The sequence below is a fragment of the Lontra canadensis genome, unplaced genomic scaffold, assembly GCF_010015895.1.
Source record: "Lontra canadensis isolate GAN:19392208 unplaced genomic scaffold, GSC_riverotter_1.0 scaffold68, whole genome shotgun sequence".
NCBI lineage: Eukaryota > Metazoa > Chordata > Mammalia > Carnivora > Mustelidae > Lontra > Lontra canadensis.
In genome coordinates, this window is record NW_022631062.1 from 10,899,517 (window position 1) to 10,922,049 (window position 22,533).

A 22,533-nucleotide genomic window follows, 5' to 3' on the forward strand; every position below is an offset into this window, starting at 1 on the left:
GACATGTGGGGCTTGAACTCATGCCCCCAAGACCAAGAGTCACATGATTCACGGACTGAGACAGCCAGGCATTCTCTGATTTTTTTCTTTTTTCATTGACAGCCCTGGGCATCCACTCCCAGGAGTGTATTTGAAGACAGAAGTGGTGGACACAGGTGGTCAGTCCTAGCTCTGTGCTCTTGAGGAACACGTAGTAACTGGTGTCCTCATTGACGTCTAGCCAACGATGATTCTTCGTTTGAATTCTGGAAGTTCCCCAATGTGAACCTCATGGACACCAGGCTCAACACCTTCGCCCCCAGCTTGGATGGACCCCGATGGGATGGGTGAAATGTCTTCACCTCCAGATGACCCACCACGCCCACTATCCACGGAGCGCCTCCAGGACCTCACTCTCCCCACAATCCTCCCCACCAGCCGCAACGCTTTCCAGCCCAGCTCCTCATGGGCGGCACATAGGCAAGAGTGATCTTGTGTTTCTGTTGTGGTTATTTTTTTTTTCTCTTTTAAACAAGAGTCATCATTTTAAGTAAAGATTGACTCTGTTTCCCGTTGTCATTTCCTTGTTTCTGTTCCACTCTTTAAGAACAGGATAACCTCTTTACATTAACCATGAAGGCCCAGACCTTCAGCTCACTCTTTCGTGTATCTCCGCAAGTATGAGGACCGTGTTTCTGCCCTGGGCATTGGCAGCCCTCTTCCTTCTGGCCGACGTGACAGTTTCAGAAGTCTCAGCACTGGGTAAGCCATGCTTGTTGTGTGGCCATGTGGCCACTTGTGTGAATAAAATGTCCTTTATTTTAACCAGCCTTCCTTCTTTCCTTCCATCCATCCTTCCTTCTTTCCCAGCTTTCAGTGTTTCTCTTTTGCAACTGTCGTATTTTTCGTTTCCCTTTGCTTGTTTTATCGTAACAGTAACAAGGAGCATGCACGTTCCCAAGTCTCCACAGCTCTGCTCACCTGTTTGCAGAGGGCTCATGACGGACCGAGCTGGAATGCATTCGGTTTGAACGCACGAAATAAATAAATAAGTAAATGAAAGAGTGCGAGGTCTGCTGTGTTGAGATTCTGGGTGGCTTCCCTGTTGTTTCTTCCAAGAGCTCAAAGGCATTTTGTTTAAGTGACTATAGACCTGTCGGGGATGAACTTGTGTCACCCCCGGGAAAGGTGAGGGCGTCTCTGCGCCCGCCGTGGGCTTTGAAGCCGTCCATCTGTGGGGTCATCTTTGAAGCCCATGGCCTTATCTCTTGAAGGGATCCCAGCTCCCACCTTGCTGTGTGTTTTCGGGACCTGTTCCTGGGCTTTTTTCTGGAACATGACCGCCAGGGTGCGTGCTCCTGGGATACGCTTTGCTAACATGGGTCCCCCAAGAGAGGGCAGGTGGGAGAGATCCAGCTACGGTGGGGACGGTGGGGCAGGTCTCGTGCCCGAGGAGGTCTGATTGGATTTTGTAATGTGGGGGTGGCTCAGACGGGAGCCGGGGATGACAGTTTAGGGACTTGGAGTCTGTGAAGTGTCCCCTTCACTTGCAGGGAATCCTGCAAACCACCATGGAGGTTTACAAGTCCCCGTGAACCCCATTTGCTACAGTCTCATAATGGTGCCTAGGAGTTCCAGTGGACACAGCAAGGAATCCCAAAGAGCCTGTGTGGGGGTCTCCCAAGGCTGGGGCTGCACAGGGTCTAACCTAATTCCTAAACTGTGCGACACCCATTGGTCCCTAGTCACATTCTCAGATCAGACCTGCCACGTTCCATGACGCTTTGCACCCACATTTTACCTCCCGTGAAGCTGAAACGGCTCGCAAGTGGTTCCTGACATCTCTGTCTCCCTCACTGACCCCCCAGTTTCAGAGTTACACGAAGAAAAGCACAGTTTAGACCAGTTCTGGGTTCTGATCCGTGAGCAGGTGCATGTGGGGACCGTCCGTACCCAGAGGTGCCCAACACACTCAGACCCTTTCTGTAACTATTATTTTATTTCTATTTTATTTATTTTTATTCATTTAAATTCAATTAGCCAGGGTATGACTTTCTAGTAACTTGTTAGAAAACACTTTGTGAACGAGGTTTGGGGTTTGCTTCCTTTTCTTTCAATGGAGTTGCCTTTTCACCCCCGAGATGTTATAGGCATAAAAGCCTTGAAAACTAAGTAGTGGGACCTGGGGTCCTACAGGGGCACAGTGTTAGGAAAGCTCCTCCTACTTTTCCTGTGCACCCAGAGTCCGCTGAGGAATGCACTGGGACACCCAGTCGTCCCAGGTCACAGTGGCCAATGGCAGGAGTTAGGATCCCATAGACGTGGAAGGGGACCGCTATGACCAGACATACAGACTCACGAGGGGGTTTCAGGTCGAATTTCTGTCAGGGCAATTTTAGCTTTCCTGTGGGATGACACACCTTTGGCCAGAAGGAACCCGTGAGCTCACAGACCTTATGTGCAGATTTCGGAAGGGTGAGGGGTCTCCAATTACGATCAGATGCTCCCCCCACACGCAGTAGAGACTAGAGGCTCAGGTGTGGGTTACGATGGGAGGGGAGGAGGGAGAGGGCTCAGTACAGGTGCTCTCCCACATGCTGTAGAGACCTGACACTCAGGTGTGGGTTAGGGCGGGAGGTGAGGAAGGGAGTGGAAGGTGACGCTTATCTGACAATTTCTGATGTTCTGATGGTGGTCGTGTGGGACACGTCTGGGCTTGTGGTTGTCGAGACAGTGCCGTGTGCGTAGACCAGGAACCACCTTGCAGGTTGGTGACACTGAGGTGACCGTCCATGGGGGAAGCCATGGTGGGCCACCAATGTGTCAGTGATGGCAGCTCTGTTTAGGTCTCCCTGGGCACCTGCCTCCCTTGGAGATGGGATGGACCCAGACCAGACATCCCACTGCCTCTGTACCCAGGAGCTGGGAGGACCCTGGCTTTCATTCCCACCTGCCATTAGCAGCGTCCCCCATCATGGGTGGGAGAAATCTATAATCAGGGCTCCGTGCATGCATAATGGAGACATGGGTTCCCGGGTCACAGCTGACGCGGACAACCAGAGGAACAAGGGGAGCCCTAGCGGGGTCGGGTGGACCACAAGGACGTGGCCGACCAGCATGAGATGGATTCTGGAGGGTGTCCAGGTGGGGATGGGCCTGGAGGGGGATGCCCTGGTGTAGCTGCCTTTGCATTTGCGTGTCGGCTACCCAGTAAATAAAGAAGGAAGGAGGGAGAAAGAGAGACAAAGAGAGTCCAAAGCGTAGCATTCATAACAGTCACCTTACCGGAACGATTGCACTTTAACGGGATGTCACTCTGGTATCACGGGGACCCCGTCAGCGTCAGCCAGGGCTCAGTAATGGTGTGGTTTTGGCCAACCTCCTTCCTGCAGACAAGCTCCTGGTAGGGACAGATGTGGGGCTTCCCATCCCATCAGGGACCTGCCTGTATATGGGGATGACACTTGAGTCCTGTGTCCTCGCAGTTAGGACAGATAAGAATTGTTCAGACTTTCCTACCTGACTAATGTCCTGGGTCCCTGTTATCTTCGTGCTTGTCTTTGTGTTTGTTACCTTGAGGCATGCAGGCCCCAGGAAAATGCCTCATGATGGAAGGGCCTTTCCTGCTGTCCCTCCTCCCACACCACCCGCCGCTTTGATCAGACCTCACATACGAACCCCGGAAATACCCAACCCTATTTTGGGGCGGAGTCCCTTGGGAACCTCCAAACTCCTCGTGGGGTTCTTGAGTCATCTTTTCTGTAACTCTCTGTGTGCAGTGAACTGAGACCTGGGAAGGAAATTGTTGGCGTTTCAATGATGCATCTGCAGGAGGCCATCCCACTGTTTGCAAAGGCGTCAGACTCCCGATTTCCCCCGCAGCTCTGGGAGGGTGATGGAATCAAAGGCACATCTGCAGATTTGTTGGGTCCTTGACATGGAGGGGCGCTGTTGGGGCAGGTTCCCATCTCCAGACCTTTGAGGAGGGAACCCTGCTTATCCGTGTTGGCGGAAAAGGTCTCCATCAAGGGAGACGTCCACAGGAGCTGGGATGGGGCAAGAAAGTGAAACAGGACATGGTTTTTTGTTGGTTTGTTGTTGTTTTTTGTAAGCAGCTCTATTGGGATATAATTTGTCCATTTAAAAGGCACAATTCAATGAATTTTAGGAGATTCATAAACACATGCAATGAGTTTTAGAACATTTCCATCATCCCAAATGGAAACTCTCGACCCAAGAACCCCTACCGCCCCCTTCCCGATCCCGCCCCCAGCCCCTTGACAACCGCTAACCAGCTTTCCATGTCCGTGGATTTCCCTCTTCTGGACATCCCATATTCATGGTGTCCCCACGGTATCTGACCACTTTTTTCTGCGGTGTCTGTCAGTCAGACTCGTGGGTTCATACCTCAGCCGCGTTGAAGGGCAACTGGGTCCTTTATTCCTTCTGACGACTGAATGATATGCTGTCCTACCCATGGACCACAGTGACTTTGTCTGAAGACACGGCTTTGAGAATTTGGCCCGCGGGCGCCTGGGTGGCTCAGCCCATTGACCTTCCCATTCTCAGGGATGGCTCAGACCATGATCTCAGGGTCTTGAGATCCAGTCCTGGGTCGGGCTCTCAGTCTTCTTTGAGATTCTCTCTCCCTCTTCTCCTCCTCTGCACGTGCTCACGTTTCCCCTCTTCAAAATAAATAAACAAATCTTAAAGAAGAAGAAGAAGAAGAAAGAACTTTGCCCAGATAGCCCCAGACTAGACCACCTGCCCGACTGGCATCAAAACAAGGAAGCGAAATTCATTTCAGCCAGTCGTTGGGGTAGATGCTCCCAAGTCTGGAGCATGAGCAATGACTTAGGAAATATCATGAAATTATGGGGTCAGATACAATTTTTTGCAAAATGAAGTTGCTTATTATTTAAAAAAAAATGGCAGATAAAATTTTTTAAAATAAAATTAAGTTGCTTATTCTTTTTTAAAAATGGTGATAGATACAATTTTTTTTTTACAAAATTGAATTGCTTATTCTTTTTCAAAAAAATGATGGTAGATACATTTTTTTTAAATGTAGTTGCTTATTCCTTTTAAAAAATGATCATAAACTATATATAGAAGATTCCTTCTTAATCTTTCTTAAGTGCACAGGTCAGTGACATTAAGTATATTCACAGTGTTGTCCAACCATCTCCACCACCCATTTCTAGAACTTTCTCATCTTCCCAAACTGAAACTCTATCCCCATGAAACTCTGACTCTCATGACCTCTCCATCCCCTGGTTCTATCATCTAGTGCATGAGGGGCTCTCCACAAAAGTACGGATTTTTGATACAAGTGAACTATTGATGAAGTCCGGCAATCAGTGTCCCAAGAATCTTTCTTTACCTCCTTCTCTCTCTGTACAGACAGATTCTATCATGGGGGCTGCCTGCATTATAGGTCCTCGGGTAAATTTGCAGTTTTGTGCCTTCGCCTCTCGACGTGTCCAAATCAATTCATCGTATCTGGTAAAATCAATATATACTTTCTGAGCAACAATTACAGGGGAAAAAAAGCACACTTTTGGTGTCCCCACGTTCTTTTTTGTTGGGAAGCTGACATTCAAAGATGGGGACCCTGGAATCACCAGAGTGAGATGGCATCGCTCAGTGGAAACAGTGACACCAGGGTTGCTAATAACAGATAGACCCATGGCCCAGGAGTGTGGCTAGTTCCTGGAGAGTGGGGGATGCTCCTGACCCTGCTGGGGAAATTTAGCAAGAAACAAAATTGCTTACCAACCTAGAAGCCTCATCCACAGAGGTGGAAGAGAGAGAAAAACCACCCCTTATTATTAAATGAGCATTTAACCAGAAGGCCAAACACACCACACACAATGAACTAAAAAGATCTACAAAGACAAGAATTCAGCAAACACAGAAACCCTTTTTTTAGAGCTGGTGGGCACCATGCATGACACACATACTCTGGGAATAAACAGTTGCTGGTTCTCAAGTGCGAGACCCCCCAGCACCATTCGTCCCACAAAATTCTCCCTAATTTCACCCGGTTATTGGAGCGACCATCTGTGTTAGCTAGTTGGTTTTATCCAATGGGAAAGTAAACTCCTATCTTTACAACAAGATGCTGTTTTATAACTTGGAGCCAGACTTAACCCTCACACAGAAATGGAACATCACATTCCTTGGTATTTGCATTTCCAAGAGTTATTTTCCAGGTCTCTGAGAAAGATAATCCTGGGCCCTAAATCTGGGGGAAAGCTTACGAACTTATGAAAGGATTTGCATGTATGTCAAAGAGATGCAGAAAAATCTTACAAGTTTCCTAAAGCTCTCCAAGAAAGGGAAGGGAAGCATGTCTTCCTTTTTATTTAATTAATGGATTAATTAATTTATTTTAGAGATGGCGAGAGCACAAGCTTGAGGGGCAGCGGGGAGGGAGAGAGACTCTCAAGCAGACCCTGCTCTGAGTGTGGAGCTTGACCTGGGGCTCCATCTCAGGACCCTGAGATCACGACCTGAGCCAAAGGCAAATGCTTGACCTACTGAGCCACCCAGGTGCCCCACATGTTTTATTTTTAAACTCGATTTGCCCTTACAGAGTACAGGACAGGGCAGGGCAGGGGTGAGGACCCAATGTGGAAGTAGAAGTTCCCTTTCTCTTTTGCAAACCACACCCAAGCCCTTACAGATAGCTCACGAATCTCAGACCTGCTTTCATGCCCCACTGAAGAGTCTGCTTCAAGAGCACCATTTTGTAGGATGAAAGCGTTTTGTAGGATCAGCAGAACACCTTCCACGCTCTCCTTCTCCTTCTCAGAGAAGTCTTGCCCAGACCCTGGTGGCAAGAACCCCAGTCATGTCCCTCACCTAGACTCCAAGGGAATGTCAGAATCGATTCTGGACAGTTAGCAAAGAAGCAACAGACACACGACGACTTCCTTTTCTTTCCCCTTTTCAAGTCTGATCAAGTTGCAAACTCTCCCGGGCAACTGGCTCACCATATGGGGGAGGTAATGAACCACAAGAACATTTCTCCTTTCCTGCTGATGCCCTGAGGTGTCTCATTTATCCATTAGACATCTTCCACAGACAGGGGTCCAAAGATCTGTTGTAATGTTTGCCGAGGACTGAGGTGTACACTCCCCTCCCTTTCAGAGCCTTGGAAGGTGTTCGCCATAAGACATGGGCACTAGTTCCTCTTCTGAAGGTCAAGGATTTCCAGAAGCTAGTAGGTCCTTCCCAACATCTCTTCTATTTCTGGAACCAGTGGATCAAGTTTGAGATCATCTACTGTGTGATCAGTTACATCAGGAACAATGGTCAGCACAAAACAGAAGTATTCTGTACACCTCGGGCATGAGAAAGTCTTCCTTAAAAACTCAAAGAACATTTCTACCCTTCCTTCTACCTTTGATTTTCAGAAGTCAGGGTAGGTCCAGAGTCCCATAATGTGTGTGTGGTTTTTTATTTTTTTTAAAGATTTTATTTATTTATTTGAGAGAGAGAGAGTGAGGAGAGGAGCAGAGGGAGAGGGAGAAGCAGGCCCCAAGCTGAGTATGGAGCCTGACAGAGGGCTCAATCTCATGACCCCAAGATCACAACCCAAAGCTGGATGGTCAATCAACTGATTCAACCAGGCATCCCATCCCCTGGGATAAAAATCCCAGCATTTATGATGGGATTTTTCACAGAGTTCAACTTCTGTATTCGTGGCCAATTCAGCACATCTTTCCTGAGCATTTTTCTACGTGTTGAGCACAGGACTGGGCACTGTGGGTGACATAGGGGGTGTCAACGACCTTGGAAAAAGAAGAGTGTAGATAACATAGCTGACAACAGCACAGTGAGGACTCGTTGGGGTCTCAGTGAATGGTGGTCAGATTGCCAAAATGCAGGAAACCGAGAGACAAAATATGCAGACGGACAATGGCCAAATAGTCTAGGAAAACAGAGCTCTGATTCACAACCTGTGGCAGCCTGCCTGGGAAACCAGCCCCTCGAGTTAATATCTGACAACTTCCCTAATTTTCATCCCAGCTTCCAACTCTGAACCAAGCACACACACACACAAAAAACAATTATGCTCGTCTAACCAATCCCACCAGACACTCTGCTTCTAGTGAACCATCTGCAGCTCCCCTTGTGCCAACAGCGTCCATCAGGACAGACTTGAGCGTCCGTGCCCCACCTCTACCCCTGCCCGGCTATGAGGCTCTCCCACTCCTCAGTCTGCCTTTGAGTGTCTGCCAAATGCAAGGGATGGTGCTCGACTCTCTGGTCCTGAAAGCTTCAAAAAAATTGTCTTCTGCTTGTTTTCATTTGAGTGGGCTTTGTTCATTTCCACAGTGTGGATAGCCATTGGCCAATTGAAAAAGAATATTGGCTGGAGGTCTTAGAAACATGTAAGGGAAATACAAGATTGGATTTGGATTGCCGAGAGGCCATGATGAGAGAGCATGGTTAACTCCAAACCATGAAGTGGAATGTGGCCCCCTGAATGTTCAGCAGGCCAAACCATCCAGCCCAGAGACCTCACAGGGGGTTTGAGCAAACAGAGATAGGGCAAGGACCTGTATTGGCCTCCTGCTTGATAGGTCGGGGAACTGAACCCAGCACTGAATGTGGAGTATGATTTCCTGACCTAGGGGCTTCCAGACCCTCCTTCTTGGCATTTGTGGACATGTATCTGTTCACCTTCCTCTCACCCACAACCTGCTGGGTGTTAGAAATGTGTCTATTGATCCACTCATCCATTCATCCATCCATCCATCCATCCATTATCTATCTTCCTACCTACTTATCTATCTATCTATCATCTATCTATCTATCTATCATCTATCTATCATCAAACCTATATCTATTTATATCTAGCCTATCCATCCATCTATCTATCCATCCTTCCACCCCTATATCTATGTATCTATGTATCTATCTATCTATCTATCATCATCATCATCATCTATCTATCCATCACATCTATTGATCCATCCATCCATGTCTATCTATCCATCCACCCATCCATATCTATCTATATATCCATATATCCATCCATCCATCATCCATCATCCATCCATCCATCCATCCACCCTTTCATTATCTATCTACTTACCTACCCATCCATCCATCATCTTTTATCTATCATCTATCTATCTATCTATCTATCTATCATCTATCTACCTGTCCTAATACTTCCACTTCTAACTCAACACCACTGAGTTCATTCTAGCCTTCCATATTCCCAAAATTGCTACTCCCTCCTCTGACAGTTGGAAACTTGCCTCTTGCTACCCGCAGTATCACAGCATGTTTGCTCAATCCTAGAATACACCCATTCATGACTTTCACAATGACTAACATCCGTGAAAATCAAAAGTACCCAAGACTTTCACTTGAAAAGCCAAGACCAAAGGACTCATTTGTCTGCGAGCTTTTTCTCAAGTTGTCATGTTTGGTGTTCTGAGTGAGACAGCAAGATGGGTGGCTTGGGGACAGTGTCTAATGCCCCCCCTGCATGCCCCCAAAAGATGATGTCATCAGACACACAGTTGATAGTCAGTAGCTGCCCATCATACTAATTAATGGTCATTATCTCTTGCAAACACAAGAAGAAAAGTGGCTGTAATCTTGCTGCTGGCTTATGACTCTGTCCTGAGCAAACTTTATATATCTTGAGGCTCTCAGTGACATAATTAATGCCTGGCTTGTTTGTGAAAATCTTGGTTTTCTCTGTCCCTTTCAACCATTCTTTCATTCGTACGACAGAAGTGCTGATGTCCTTTGACATATTTCCATCTGTTTTCAGCATGGCCTCAAAAGATCCTCTGTTTGTCTCTTTTCACCCAGAAGGAGCATTGCAACTTCAGATTATCAACTTTAATTTTGAAACCGTTCAGGTCACGTGGAATGCCAGCAAGGACTCTGGGACAAATTTGACTTTCCTCTATAAGTAAGTGCCCTCAGGAAGGGAACATCCTACCCTGTGTGCAAATATTTCTTCCTCTGAGACCCCAGCCATTGGGAGGGCCCGGTCGTGAAGGTGTGAGGGATCAGAATGTTCAAGTGTGAATGTGTCTATTCTGTTTAGGCTCGAGCACTCGCCACAACAGCAACCACAGGTCCCCAAGCTTCCTAACCAAGTGATGACCAAGTCACACTCAAAACTACCTAGATTCTTACCAGGACACCCAGAAGGTGTTTGTTCACCCAGGACGATTTATTTGCGATGTCTCAACAGATACCTTCAACAGGAGCCCTGTTCCCTTGACACGTGCTATGCGGCCATGGCAAACATTAACCTTCTGACGCTTTCACGCCAGCTCACCAGCCACCACCTTCCGAAAACGTGTCTCCCTGTCATGGGCTTTTTTTGTCTTACATGCTCAAAGACATGGGTATAAATGTGGGAGGAAAGGATTCTCTAAATAATTTAGTCCTAATTCTGTGAATGGGAGATGTGTGATATGCGATTGATTCTTTGCCATTTGATAGCATATGACACAAATGGGAAAGTGTACGCAAGAGGGAGAGTTTAAGGTGAATTGACTGGGAAAATAAACTTTTAAAAAAAAAGTGCTGGATTTCCTAGGCGATCACACAGGTAAGTCACTTGATCATCAGTTTCTTCGTTATAGAGGACACAATTCTTCATCGAGTCATTGCTTGGATTTGAGGACTTAAAGACAGAGCCTGAACTGGTCTTAACTGGGAACCGTGCTTTTTTCTTCATATTGTACAAAGCCCCAGGGAGATCTCTAATCTTGGTACCTCCTTATTAAAGTGCCTGCTCAAATCAGGGGCATGGTGACTCTGCAAGTCAAGCCGTATTCGTTATTAGTTTTCAGGGGTGGCCATAACAAAGTACCACAAACTGAGCAGGTTACAACAATAGAAATTCATCCTCTTCCAGTTCTGGGCACCAGAAGTCTAAGATCCAGGCAGGACGGGGCCACTGAGATCCAGGCGGGACAGGGCTGTGCTCCTTCCAGAGGCTCCTGGGAGGGTCCTTCCTGCCTCCTCCATCTTCGGGGCTCCAGGCATCTCTGGACTTGTGGCCACGTCCCTCCCAGCTCTGCCTCTAACTTCATGTGGCTTCTTCTCTGAGACCGTGTCTCATCTTGCGTCCCTTATAGGGATGGTGTCATTGGATTTAGGACCCACTTTAATGCAAGATGATCGTATCTTGATATCTTTCTTTTAAACTCCCATTCACAGAATCCAGGGATTAAAACATGAACATGCCTTTTGTAAAGCCACCATTCAACCCACTAAAGGGGACATTCAAGAAGGTTAACCTTTTGGGAGAATGGATGATTTCTGTTTGGGCAGTTCTTGCTGTGCTTGTAAGAAAGGGTCCTTGAAGCTAGTGAAGGGGGTCCCCAATCTGAGTCTGTGGCAGAGATGTGGAGCAAGGGAGTGGCCCATAGATGTGTGAAGATATTATTTTCAAAGACCCTCTATGGCTGAATGGGTCTCTTTTTTTAACCGCAGGTTAAGCAGTGATGAGACCAGTAGCCAATGCTCCAACTATATTCTTCAACAAAGTCATACTGCCGGATGCCTCCTGGAGGCAAAAAAAGATGAAATTCTGTGCTTTTCCATCTGGAATGCAACACATCTTCTTCTCACCAAGTGCCAATGGATCAGTGCTTACTGTAAGTACCAAAACCAAACTCATTGCCCAATGCTCCTTTCCTACTCCAACTTAGAAGAGACTGGCCTTCTAGAAAATCCATCATGATACACACATTGGGCAAAGATGTGGCATGACACTCTGCCCTCCAACAGAGAGAGACAGAGAGAAGGACATCTCGCCCTCCATACCACCCCATTCTTTTTTCTTAGGAGTGTTCAGGGTTGGCTGTCTGTCTGGGGTTACAAAACAGTGTCAAATGAAATGACTACAAACCAGATGGTTTGAAACAACATAAATTAATCATCTCCCAGCTCTGGAGACCAGAGTTGGAGATCCAAGTGGGGCAGGGCTGCTGAGATCCAGGAGAGGCAAGGCTGTGTTCCTTTCAGAGGTTAGGGGAGGGTCCTTTCGGCCTCTTTCAGCTTCTGGGGCTCCAGGCATCCCTGGGCTTGTGGCCACATCCCTCCTAGCTCTGCCTCTATCTTCATGTGGCTTCTCCCCTGTGTCTGTGTCTCTCCTCTTCCGTCTAAGGACACTTGTTCTTGGATTTAGGGCAACCCTAATCCAGGATGACCTCATTCTATCTTGATGATATCTGCGCAGATCTTGTTTCCTAATAAAGCCGCTTTCACAGTACCAGAGGTTAGGACTTGAACATATTTGCTGGTGGACACCATTTAACTCACAAAAGCATTCATTTTCTAGAAAGGAGTCCCATATGGCATTGTCCATGTTCTGTCCTCATTTTAGTTTGCTGGGGCTACTGCAGTGAGTTACTACAAAATGGGTGACTTAAGACAAGAGAAATTTGTCCTTTCACAGTTAAGAAGACCCCAGGCATCTGAAATCAAGGTGTGGCCAGTGCTGGTTCCTTCTGGAGACTCTGGGAGATAATCCGGTCCATGCCTCTCTCTTTGTTTCTGTGGCTGCTGGGAACTCTTGGTGTTCCCCAGCTTGTAGAGTCATTAACCCCATTTCTACCTCTATCTTCATATACCCTTTTCCCGCTGTGTGCCTCTGTTTCCTCTTATGAGGACACCAGTTAAACAGGATCAGAACACACTCTACTCCAGTAAAACCCATCTTTTCGTTAATAATTATACCCAAATTTATCCCAAATGCAGTTCTATTCTGAGATATAGGGGCTAGGACTTCAACATACGTCTTTCTTTCGGGGGACACTATTCATCCCATAAAAGATACGTAGGAATTTTTTACACAACCTCAAAGAGTTCCTTTTACAACATACATACAGGTCCTTGCAGCTCTGGTTCAAACCCATGCTATAGATGTAATAAGGACAAATGACCCCCCAACACCAATCTTATAAAGTATTGAGGGAAGGATTCATGTAGGCAGAAGAACACTAGTCTAAGAAAACTTACAATGATAATTTTAGGGACGTGGGATCTCTGTAGAGGTGGTGATCATTTTGCTGTCTCTATGTCTTAGTGAAACCCAGCTCCCCGAAAGACTTGAACTTCCAGTGGCATCAGGAAGCCATCACAGTGACCTGTTCTGATCTTCCCTACAAACGTCTCCTCTACGAAATCCAGTACAAGAGTATGTTCGACACTGAGTGGCAGGTGAGTGGGGTGGCATCTTTTTCTCAGGGCAAGTGTGAGTAAGAATCCTCAAGTGTTAACTGAGAGAAACATGGAGAGACACAGAGACAGATGTTGACATTTATGTTAAGGAATTGCTTATGAGATTATAGGGACAGGCAAGTCTCAGGCCAGCAGGCTGGAAACCCAGACAGGTTTCCATTAGGGTCTTGAGACTTCTCTAGGAAACTCCAGTCTGTCCTCTCAAGGCCTTTGACGGGTTGAGTAAGGCTCACTGACATTATAGAGTAACCTAAATTTGGCTGATTAAAAACATTGATCATTTCTAGAAGACACCTTTACAGGAATATGTAGGTTGACACCTAATTAACTGGGCACCAAACCTGGCCAAGGTGACAAACGAAATTCACCATCATCACACACTGTACCACCCAGCCCTCTTTGTATGCTTTTTGAATGTACAAGAACCTTTTTGGTTCTGTGTATATGGGCATAATCTATGGAATACATTAAAATGATGTGAAGATCATATGACCCAGGGGCTCACAATTGTCTTCCAATAATGAAATGACCACTGTATAAACAAGGGATTAAATTCCTTGCAATAGCAGAGCTGGAACTAATGGGCAAATCCTGCAGAAAGCAGACGGAATCACCCAAATCATGTACAGTGAGATGCCCATTCCTGGAGGTGCCCAATCTCTGAATTTGGCTTGAAGGAGGTCTCCTAGAGGTAAGGGTCTAACATGACAAGAGTAGTTAAGCTACCTGGACTATGAGCTCCCTGCCAATCTCAGAATTCAGGGATTCCACAATTCTGCAAGTACACTTGTGTCCATCGAGCTCTGTAGACTTGGATAATGAGGTCAACCAGAAGGACCATATCTCATAGCACCAACCAGGAAGTAAAGGGTAGGTGAGTGTAAGTGAACATCTCAGCCCAGGACAGTCGATACCTACCAAGGTTACAGGTGTTGGGAGGGATTTTCTTCAACATTCCTTCAAGATATACTTATTGAGTATCTACTATATCCCAAGCACTGAGGACATAATAGTAGCACCTAGCGAGGGCAACTTGTGGATGGAAATGATAACACATGAAAAGCGTTGAGTAAATTCACTCTTACTGTGGGCAGTCTTACCACTAGGCACACACGTACTACTCACTCACTACTCTTCCTCATTATTATTATGTTCACTGGTGTCTGGACCAGGCACATATGTGGAGACAACAAGGGGATCTGTCAACAGATGGGAATCTCTACTCTCCTAAAGTGAACCCTCTGTAGGAGGAGGCAAACCCTAAGTGGACGCATTGCCCATGCGACACATGCCAAAATCTGGAAACGGTACAATAAAATGCAGCAATAAGGATAAAAGTGAGAATACCATTGTAAGGCAGTTAAAACAGGAGGGGACCTATCAGAAAAGAGAAAAAACTGACCTATTGCTGGTCTAGTAGAATGCAATCACTGAGATGAGATTTGATGAAACTCACCAAAGAAATACAGATTAAAGCAACAGGTGGGTACCAGATTTCACCTAAAGACTATGCTGATAATAAAATGTGATACTGGGCAAGGATGTTGAGCATTAATAAACTTTAAGAACTTCTCCTGGTTTTGATCTGTTGAGTCCCTTTTTAGAAATTAAACCCAAGGAAAGGATTGAAAATGTGCATGAGGTTTTATTCACAGAGACATCTATTGAAGGATTATCTAAAATAATGACAAAGCATTGGAGGCCTCCTCCATGCCATACACTAGGAAGAGAGTCAAATTACGGTACATCAATATGACAAAATATGGAAGAGCCACAGTTATATCATGGAGCTAGAATGAAGGAGGTTTTATGGTTTTTTTTGTTGTGTGTTTGTATGTGTGTATGTTTTCTAAAGTTTCCAAAGTAAACATGAGTAACTTTTGTATACTTTCCAAAAAGTTACTTTTTTTGGAAGGAGTAAGTGTTCACCAAGTAATTCTTTTTTTTTTTTTTAAGATTTTAGTTATTTATTTGACAGACAGAGATCACAAGTAGGCAGAGAGGCAGGCAGAGAGAGAGAGAGGAGGAAGCAGGCTCCCCACTGAGCAGAGAGCCCGATGTGGGGCTCAATCCCAGGATCCTGGGATCATGACCTGAGCCAAAGGAAGAGGCTTTAATCCGCTGAGCCACCCAGGTGTCCCTCACCAAGTAATTCTTAAAAACATACGTACTCATGTCTGTTACAAGGGATTGTTTCTTCTCAGAGGGGCATCTAGAAATTGTCGCTGCATTTGTTTTTGCTGTTGTTTTTGCTAGGCCGATAGAGAAAGTGCAACAAGAGTGGGAATGCTGAAAAGTGGGGATCTTATGTGACTCCCTAGTACAAGGTTAAAGGATGTAGGTCAAGTCATCGATCACTGTGTTTGTTTTTTCTCTGCAGTCCAAGGAGGGAGAAACCTGCAATGTTACCACAGATGGCTTGGATGCTGAGAAATGTTATTTCTTCAGGGCCAGAGTGAAAACGATGGAGTCCAGCTATGGCCCTGACACATACCCAAGTGACTGGTCAGAAGTGACACACCAGCAGAGGGGGGAGCTGAGAGGTAAGGCTTGTCACACAGCAGTGCTGTACCTTGTCTTTTAGGGGAGAGAGGCTTAGGGGCACCTAAAAATGAATGACCTCACCTCCTACTTCAGAGATCAATTTGAAAGCAATTGTTTCCTCTCTCCAGGCTGTCTACCCTTTTGGGGTAATTTTCGTTTTTATTTTTATTGAGAGCAGCAATAATAATAAGTACTATTTATGAATGTTGTTAGGGTGATGTAGGCATAGATTATAGATATACAAATAGATGATTGATGATGTAGATGAATAGATAATGACAGATGGCTAAATAAATGATAGTTGGTAGATAAGTCGATAAATATAAATGAGTTGATGGATGGATAGATAGATACATACATACATAGATAAATAGATATGGTGGGTGGGTGAATGAATGGATAGATGGCTAGGTGATAGATGGAAAGATAGATAGATGATGGGTGGATGGATGGTTGGATGGATATGAGAGGTAGATGGATAGATAGATGGATGGATAGATAGATAGATGATAGATAGATGATGGATGGATAGATAGAAGGAGGAATGAATAAATGGAAGGATGGATGGTTAGTGGATATGGATGGATGGATGGATGGATGGTTGGATGGATATGAAAGATATATGGATAGATAGATACATAGATAGATATGATGTAAGGATAGATGAATGGATGGATGGATGGATGGATGGATGGATGGATATGAAAGACAGATGGGTAGATAGATGTATGGATAGATGGGTAGATGGAATGATGGATGGATAGATAGATACATAGATAGATACGATGTAAGGATAGATGAATGGATGATGGATGGATGGATGGATGGATGGTTGGATGGATATGAAAGACAGATGGGTAGATAGATGTATGGATAGTTGGATAGATGGAATGATGGATGGATAGATAGATACATAGATAGATATGATGTAAGGATGGATGGATGGATGGATGGTTGGATGGATATGAGAGGTAGATGGATAGATAGATGTATGGATAGATGGATAGATGGAATGATGGATGGATAGATAGAATGAAGGATGAATAAATGGAGGGATGGACGAATAGTTAGATATGGTTGAATGGATATGCATGGATAGATAAATGGATGGATGGATGGATGGATGGATGGATAGATGATTGATAGATAGATACATCGAGAGATACAGAAGACAAAGGATAGCCAAAAGCAAGCCTCAGTATCCTCAAACACCGCTGTAACACAGGTACCTGACAGCAGTGTGTCGACTCTACCCACCTCCCGCAGTGACTGCCTGAGGTGTGCCTGTCCAGACATACCATCTCTCTTCCAGGGATATTTGCCACCGAAATCAAGATTGGCAGACATCGCCATTTATAAAGGAAGGAAAATGAGATGTTGGAGACCAATCAACTACCATCCTGAAAACTGACAACACTCACTCTTTTTTCCTTTAGATTCGTGCCAGGAGAAAAAGCTTTTCCCCAGATTTGTTTTAATTTCTGGCATGGTTGCTTTGCTGACCGTGTTCCTTCTCCTTCTGTCTTTATGGAAAGTACGGAGGTAAGGACGTGTCTTCTCGCCGGTCTTGTCATACACATGGGAGAGAGGGCTTTGGTTGCCATATGCCCATGAAGTAGAAAAGAGAAAGAGAATCATCTGATAGGGTTATTGAGGGGACCATCACCACAATCACATTTCGCCAACAGTGTCTTACAAGAAAATTGATGGAAATAATGCCCAAAAAATGCACAGATACTGAGGCTATTCATTGAGAAATAGTGTCATAGAGGCAGGAGAAGATATGAGTGTTAACCCCTACCGGAGGGCTAGCTTGTTTCCAACACAGATCCCACTGAGCTGTGTCCATCTACCGTGTTAGAGTGACTAGTGCTTAAAACAGTTTTCAATTGTCATTGAGACTTATTGAGCTTTTTTTGTTGGGTGGAGGGGGTGGGAATTGCACATAGACCCTTGTCTGCTTCTCAAACCCAGTGACGGATACATCCACACAGTGTTCTCTGAGCCCGCAGACGGCATCTCAAAAATTATTAAATAGCTTCTCTTTGCTAACCTTCTTCACAACTTAACCACTGCTATTTCCATCCTTATGTAAACCGACTGGCGTTGTACCAAGACGTCTGGCTGACGTGTGAGGGTAACAATGTCCAAGGTAGTGGGCACCATCTTCACTTCTTAGGATGAAGTTTCCATAGCGACACTGGGGGTCACATGTAGAGAAAGACAAAGGACCATCCTGGAGCACTGAGGTTGGGTCTGTGCAAGGGGAAGTAGGACAACTGTCACGGGCCCCCTCGGGGCCTGATACAGCAAGGGGGGTGCATCTCCTAATTCTTGCAGATTGTCCATGACCTTTCCAGCGTCATCTCCTCTCATTTACCTGCTCCAACAGATGCCACCAAAACAGTGCCCTGCTGCAGAGGAGATGAGACAATCAGATCAGGGTGTCTGCTGGTGTTCTAAATACAGAGCTGAAAATCGCCCCCAAGGGAAACTGAGGGGCACCATTCCTGGAAAATACTAGCACTTGCCCTGTCTTCAAGGGAAGCCCGTATTCACAGTGAGGGGTGAAAAGTCAACTACATTGGTATCGGTGTCCTAGGGCGGCCGTAACAAAGGACTAAAGATGGGGAGGCTCAAATCACAGGCATTAATCCTCTCCCAGTTCTGGAAGCAGGGACGCTGAGATCAAGGTGTGGGCAGGGCGGATTTTCCCTGAGGCCTCTTTCCTTGGTCTGTAGACACCATCTTCTCCCTTTATCTCCTCTCCCTGTGAGTACACACATCCCTATAATCGCTCTCTCTTTTTATAAAGTCTCCAGTCATATCAGATTTGGAGCATAGTAGATTAGAACCTCTTAAGTTCTGTCCCCGGGGGCCCGTGAATTAAAGTAACCCAAGATAAATTAACAGGGGAAACGGCATGTTTTTCTTTCTTTCTTTCTTTCTTTCTTTCTTTCTTTCTTTCTTTCTTTCTTTCTTTCTTTCTTTCTTTCTTCTTTCTTTCTTTCTTTCTTTCTTTCTTTTTTAAATATTTAATTTAATTTATTTTATTGCTTCTTTCTTTTAGAAAGGATTCATCTGCATGTAACTTTTACATCTGGCTTCATTTTTTTTTAATTAAATAAGGCATATGTTTCTTTATTAATGTTATAATTTTACATGCAGGGAGGAGTCACAGACAAGAAGTGGAAACCCGAAGTGGCAGTTAGTCTGGGGAGCTTATATGCTGGTTTAACAAAGGGCAAAGATTGTGGAGAAGTTGTTAGGCAGAGAAAAGGGGATCTGAAGCTCTACGGGTAAATTTGGGGAAGCTGATTAGGAAATGTTTAGATAAAACTAATGGTAGAGAAAGGTTGTCTATGTGGAAATATATCGGTGGTAAAATTTGTTTTCCTTTTTCCTGGTTATGAGAGGGGGGCACCTTTATAAAAACAAATTTCCATTGCAAAATGGGAAACAGATGCCTTGTTTTTAGGCAGGTGGGGAAGAAGACAGAGCTTCTTCTATATGTCCTATATCTTAACAGCCATCAGGCCCAAATAACCAATGGTCCAGGGGGCTTATCGTGATCACCATCAGGCCCCTCCCTTAAGACTCTGGGATCCTTCATTATGACCACCCGAAAAGCCTGATCTCCAAACACAAGTCGCAGGGAGGGTTAGGGCTTCAGCCTATGAATTTTGTGGGGACACCATTCAGTCCACTGCCTTAAGGAAAGGGAAGGAACAGTCCCTGTGTGTTGGGAATTGGTATTGTGCAGGAAGGGGGTCCGTCCCTGTAACCCCACACTTTCCTAGTGGACGGTGTCAGGGGCATGGTGGGAGAAGGGAGCCTGGGGAGCTGAAGGAGGGGGCGTATGTCTTGACAAGGAAGACATTGTTCTATCCATGAGCCACGTCCCTGAGGGGGGACTGTGTCCCCATCCTTGTCCCCTTGAAAGCCCACAGCCCCGCTCCGCAATGCCAGCCCACCTGACCATGCTCTCCGTGTCCATTTCAGAGTTCAGAAGCTCCTCATGCCCATGGTGCCTGATCCCAAATTCAGCTTCCCTGGGCTCTTTGAATCCCACCAGGGTAACTTCCAGGTAACTGCCATCCTCCCGTGCTTGTCCTACGGGATTTCTTTGTCACGCTCTAACACCTCCCCCTGCACCCTGTTGAAAACCCACATTAATTCCAGCTGCCTCCTTGGGTGCCTGCGAGCCTCTTCTGAACCGAGACCCCCACTCTTCCTGGTTTGCTCTTGGGCAGAGAGATCAGGTCGCGAGAGGGTTTCAAAGGGTGGCTTCTCTTTCAGTCAGCCCCAGAGAGCGGTGCCCTCACGGGATTTTCCAGCCCAATCGCCTTTTCATCTCACCAGGAAGTTGTGTTCTTAATGTGCTCCCCCCGCAGAGCCGAAAACAGACCAGAAACTTCCGCTTTTCAACGGTTTACAATCGTTATTTCGTTCCCTTGATAAAGGCTCGTGGAGGCCTGTGAGTTGTTGGGAATTAGGGAGATGGGACTAGCTCCCCAACCCCGGAGCTCACCAGATGGTGCCTTCGATTTTTAAGGGACAGTGCACCGGAAGATGCCTGGTGCTGCTCCATCCAGAGGCTTGAAACAGCAGCAATTAATCATCTCCCTGTCCTGGAGACCAGAGTCTGAGATCCAGGGGGTGACAGGACCACAGAGATCCAGGCGGGGCAGGACCACTGAGGTCCAGGCAGGGCAGGGATGCTGAGATCCAGGCAGGGCAGGATCATGTTCCTTCCTAAGACTCCAGGGGAGGGTCCTTCCTGCCTCTTCCAGCTTCTGGGGCTCCAGGCGTCCTTGGGCTGGTGACCGCGTTCCCTCCCATCTCTGCCTCCATCCTCTTGTGGCTTCTCTGCGTCTGTGTCTCTTCTTCTTTCTCTTATGAGGACACCGTCCTTGGATCTAGGGCCACCCTGATCCAGTATGGTCTCATCTCTGATCCTTTACTAGTCACATCTGCAAAGTTGCTATTTTCATATAAATATACATTTACAGGTTCTGGGTGTTAGGATGGGCACATGCTTATTTTGGGAGGGGTGTGTACTCTCCTACCTCCTCCAGGAGCATGTTTGATTTCGAGACTACTTAGATGTAAGGGAGTTAAAAAAAAAAAAAAAACGGTAGAAAATTTTTTTTGCTCTACCCTCTTATGTTTTGTGTTCAGGGCCTGCAAATTAACCAGATGAAAAAATCAGATTAACAAAAGAATATGTTTATTTCATATGCACGTGAGGGTGGAGGAGGGTTCACGGAAAAGAAGTGAAAACCCCAAAGAGGTGGTTAGACCTGGGGGCTCCCGTGCCATTTTCATGAGGTGTGATAAAGCCTGGAGAAGCAAGAGTGCAGAGGACAAGGGAGGGTTGGGCCTCTGGGTGGCACGTGTGATGTGGGAAGTGACTAGGCTGATAGTAAAGGTTGTTGAGTGAGGTTTGTTTCGCAGACAGAAGCCATCTGGGGTGGCCAGGGCTGTCTCTGCAGTTGTAAAGACACCTTTGCAAGTGCAAATCTTTAAAAGGAAAACTTGTGGCCAGACTTTTGTGCAGAAAGAGAGAAGGCAGAGAGTTCCTCCCATGGCTGTTGTTTTTTAATCACCTTCAGCTCAAAATAATCTTTTGTCCCAAGTCCTTTTTGGTGGGAAGGTGGGTTATCCTGATCCTTTTCTAGGAGAGAGGAGAGAATTAGAACAGAGTTCTCACGACAGAAAAAATGAAAAAGGAGATGGGGGAGGCTGGGCCAGGGGAGACCCCACGCCAAGCAGGAGCAAGGACACTCCCCCTGTTGGCACAGAGTCTCGCAAAGCCCCCTGTCCCAGGTGTGCCCCCACCAGCATCGAGGGCATCCCCGGGGGGCTTGTTAGAATTGCAGTGCCTGGAGCCCACCGCTGAGTGATAACCCCAGTCACAAGACTCCAGGCGACTTGCAAACACAATCAAGTTCGAGAAGAGCCATGCCAGAAGGCGTGTTTCTTGCCTTGACACGTTTAGAAGGCTAAACGTGGAGGTTTTGCAAACAGCTTTTGAGGCCGATGATACAAAGCAGGTTTAAAAAGCACCCTGGGCTTAGCTCAGAGATGCCAGACATGAACGCCAGTGTTTTTTGTTCCCTGGACTGGCGTTTCCCCCAGAGGGAGGCTGCCTGGGTCCCAGGGATGCATAGCCAGGGGGCACAAGAAGAGAGGCATTTCCTTGGGTTCACGATGCCATGTTTCATGCCCGCAGGAGTGGATAAAGGACACCCAGAACGTGGCCCCCTTGAGTAAGATGGAGGGTGCAGAGCAAGAGTGTATCCCAGAAGAGGCCCTAGTTGTCCACGTGGTCAAGAATGAGGCTGAGATGCCCATCATGACGACCAACCCACTGTGCCCACAGATGGAGGAGGAAGAGGCCTCCGGGGACCCCAGCCTGCTCCCTTGCCAGCCCCTGCAAGGTGGCGAGGAGATTTCCCTGGGGGGCTTTACGTTTGTGATGAGTGACAACTCTTACGTGATGTTGTGAGGGCGCGCAAACTCAAAAGCCAGCATTGGGATCTATGTTGAGTTATGGGCTCCAGGAGGAGCATCTAGGGGACTCAACACCACGGTAAAGAGAACACAAACATGGCCAGTGTCTGGGGGAGGATAACTGAAGACCCCTAACGCCAAGCCATTGCACCTGCTGAGTCATCTCTCATCGCTACTCAAGGGCTCAAAGGCAAAATCACCGTAGATGGGATCCCGTGCATTGAGTGTTTCCTGCTTTGAGCTGTTTCCTGCTTT

At 46.4% G+C, this 22,533-nt stretch overlaps 1 protein-coding gene across 2 annotated transcripts; it reads left to right on the top strand.

Moving 5' to 3' along the window:
- The first annotated feature begins 659 nt into the window (after positions 1-659).
- On the top strand, positions 660-22,273 carry CRLF2 (cytokine receptor like factor 2). Of its 2 annotated transcripts, XM_032880133.1 has the most exons (8): positions 660-741; positions 9,823-9,925; positions 11,467-11,630; positions 13,064-13,197; positions 15,599-15,761; positions 17,199-17,304; positions 19,765-19,849; positions 21,998-22,273. In XM_032880133.1, exons 1-8 carry the CDS (start codon positions 660-662, stop codon positions 22,271-22,273), a joined length of 1,113 nt encoding a protein of 370 aa, XP_032736024.1. The 2 variants fall into 2 exon arrangements, with proteins under 2 accessions (XP_032736024.1, XP_032736026.1); XM_032880135.1 differs by lacking the exons at positions 660-741; positions 11,467-11,630 and having other exon boundaries at positions 9,862-9,925.
- Positions 22,274-22,533: the final 260 nt, after the last annotated feature.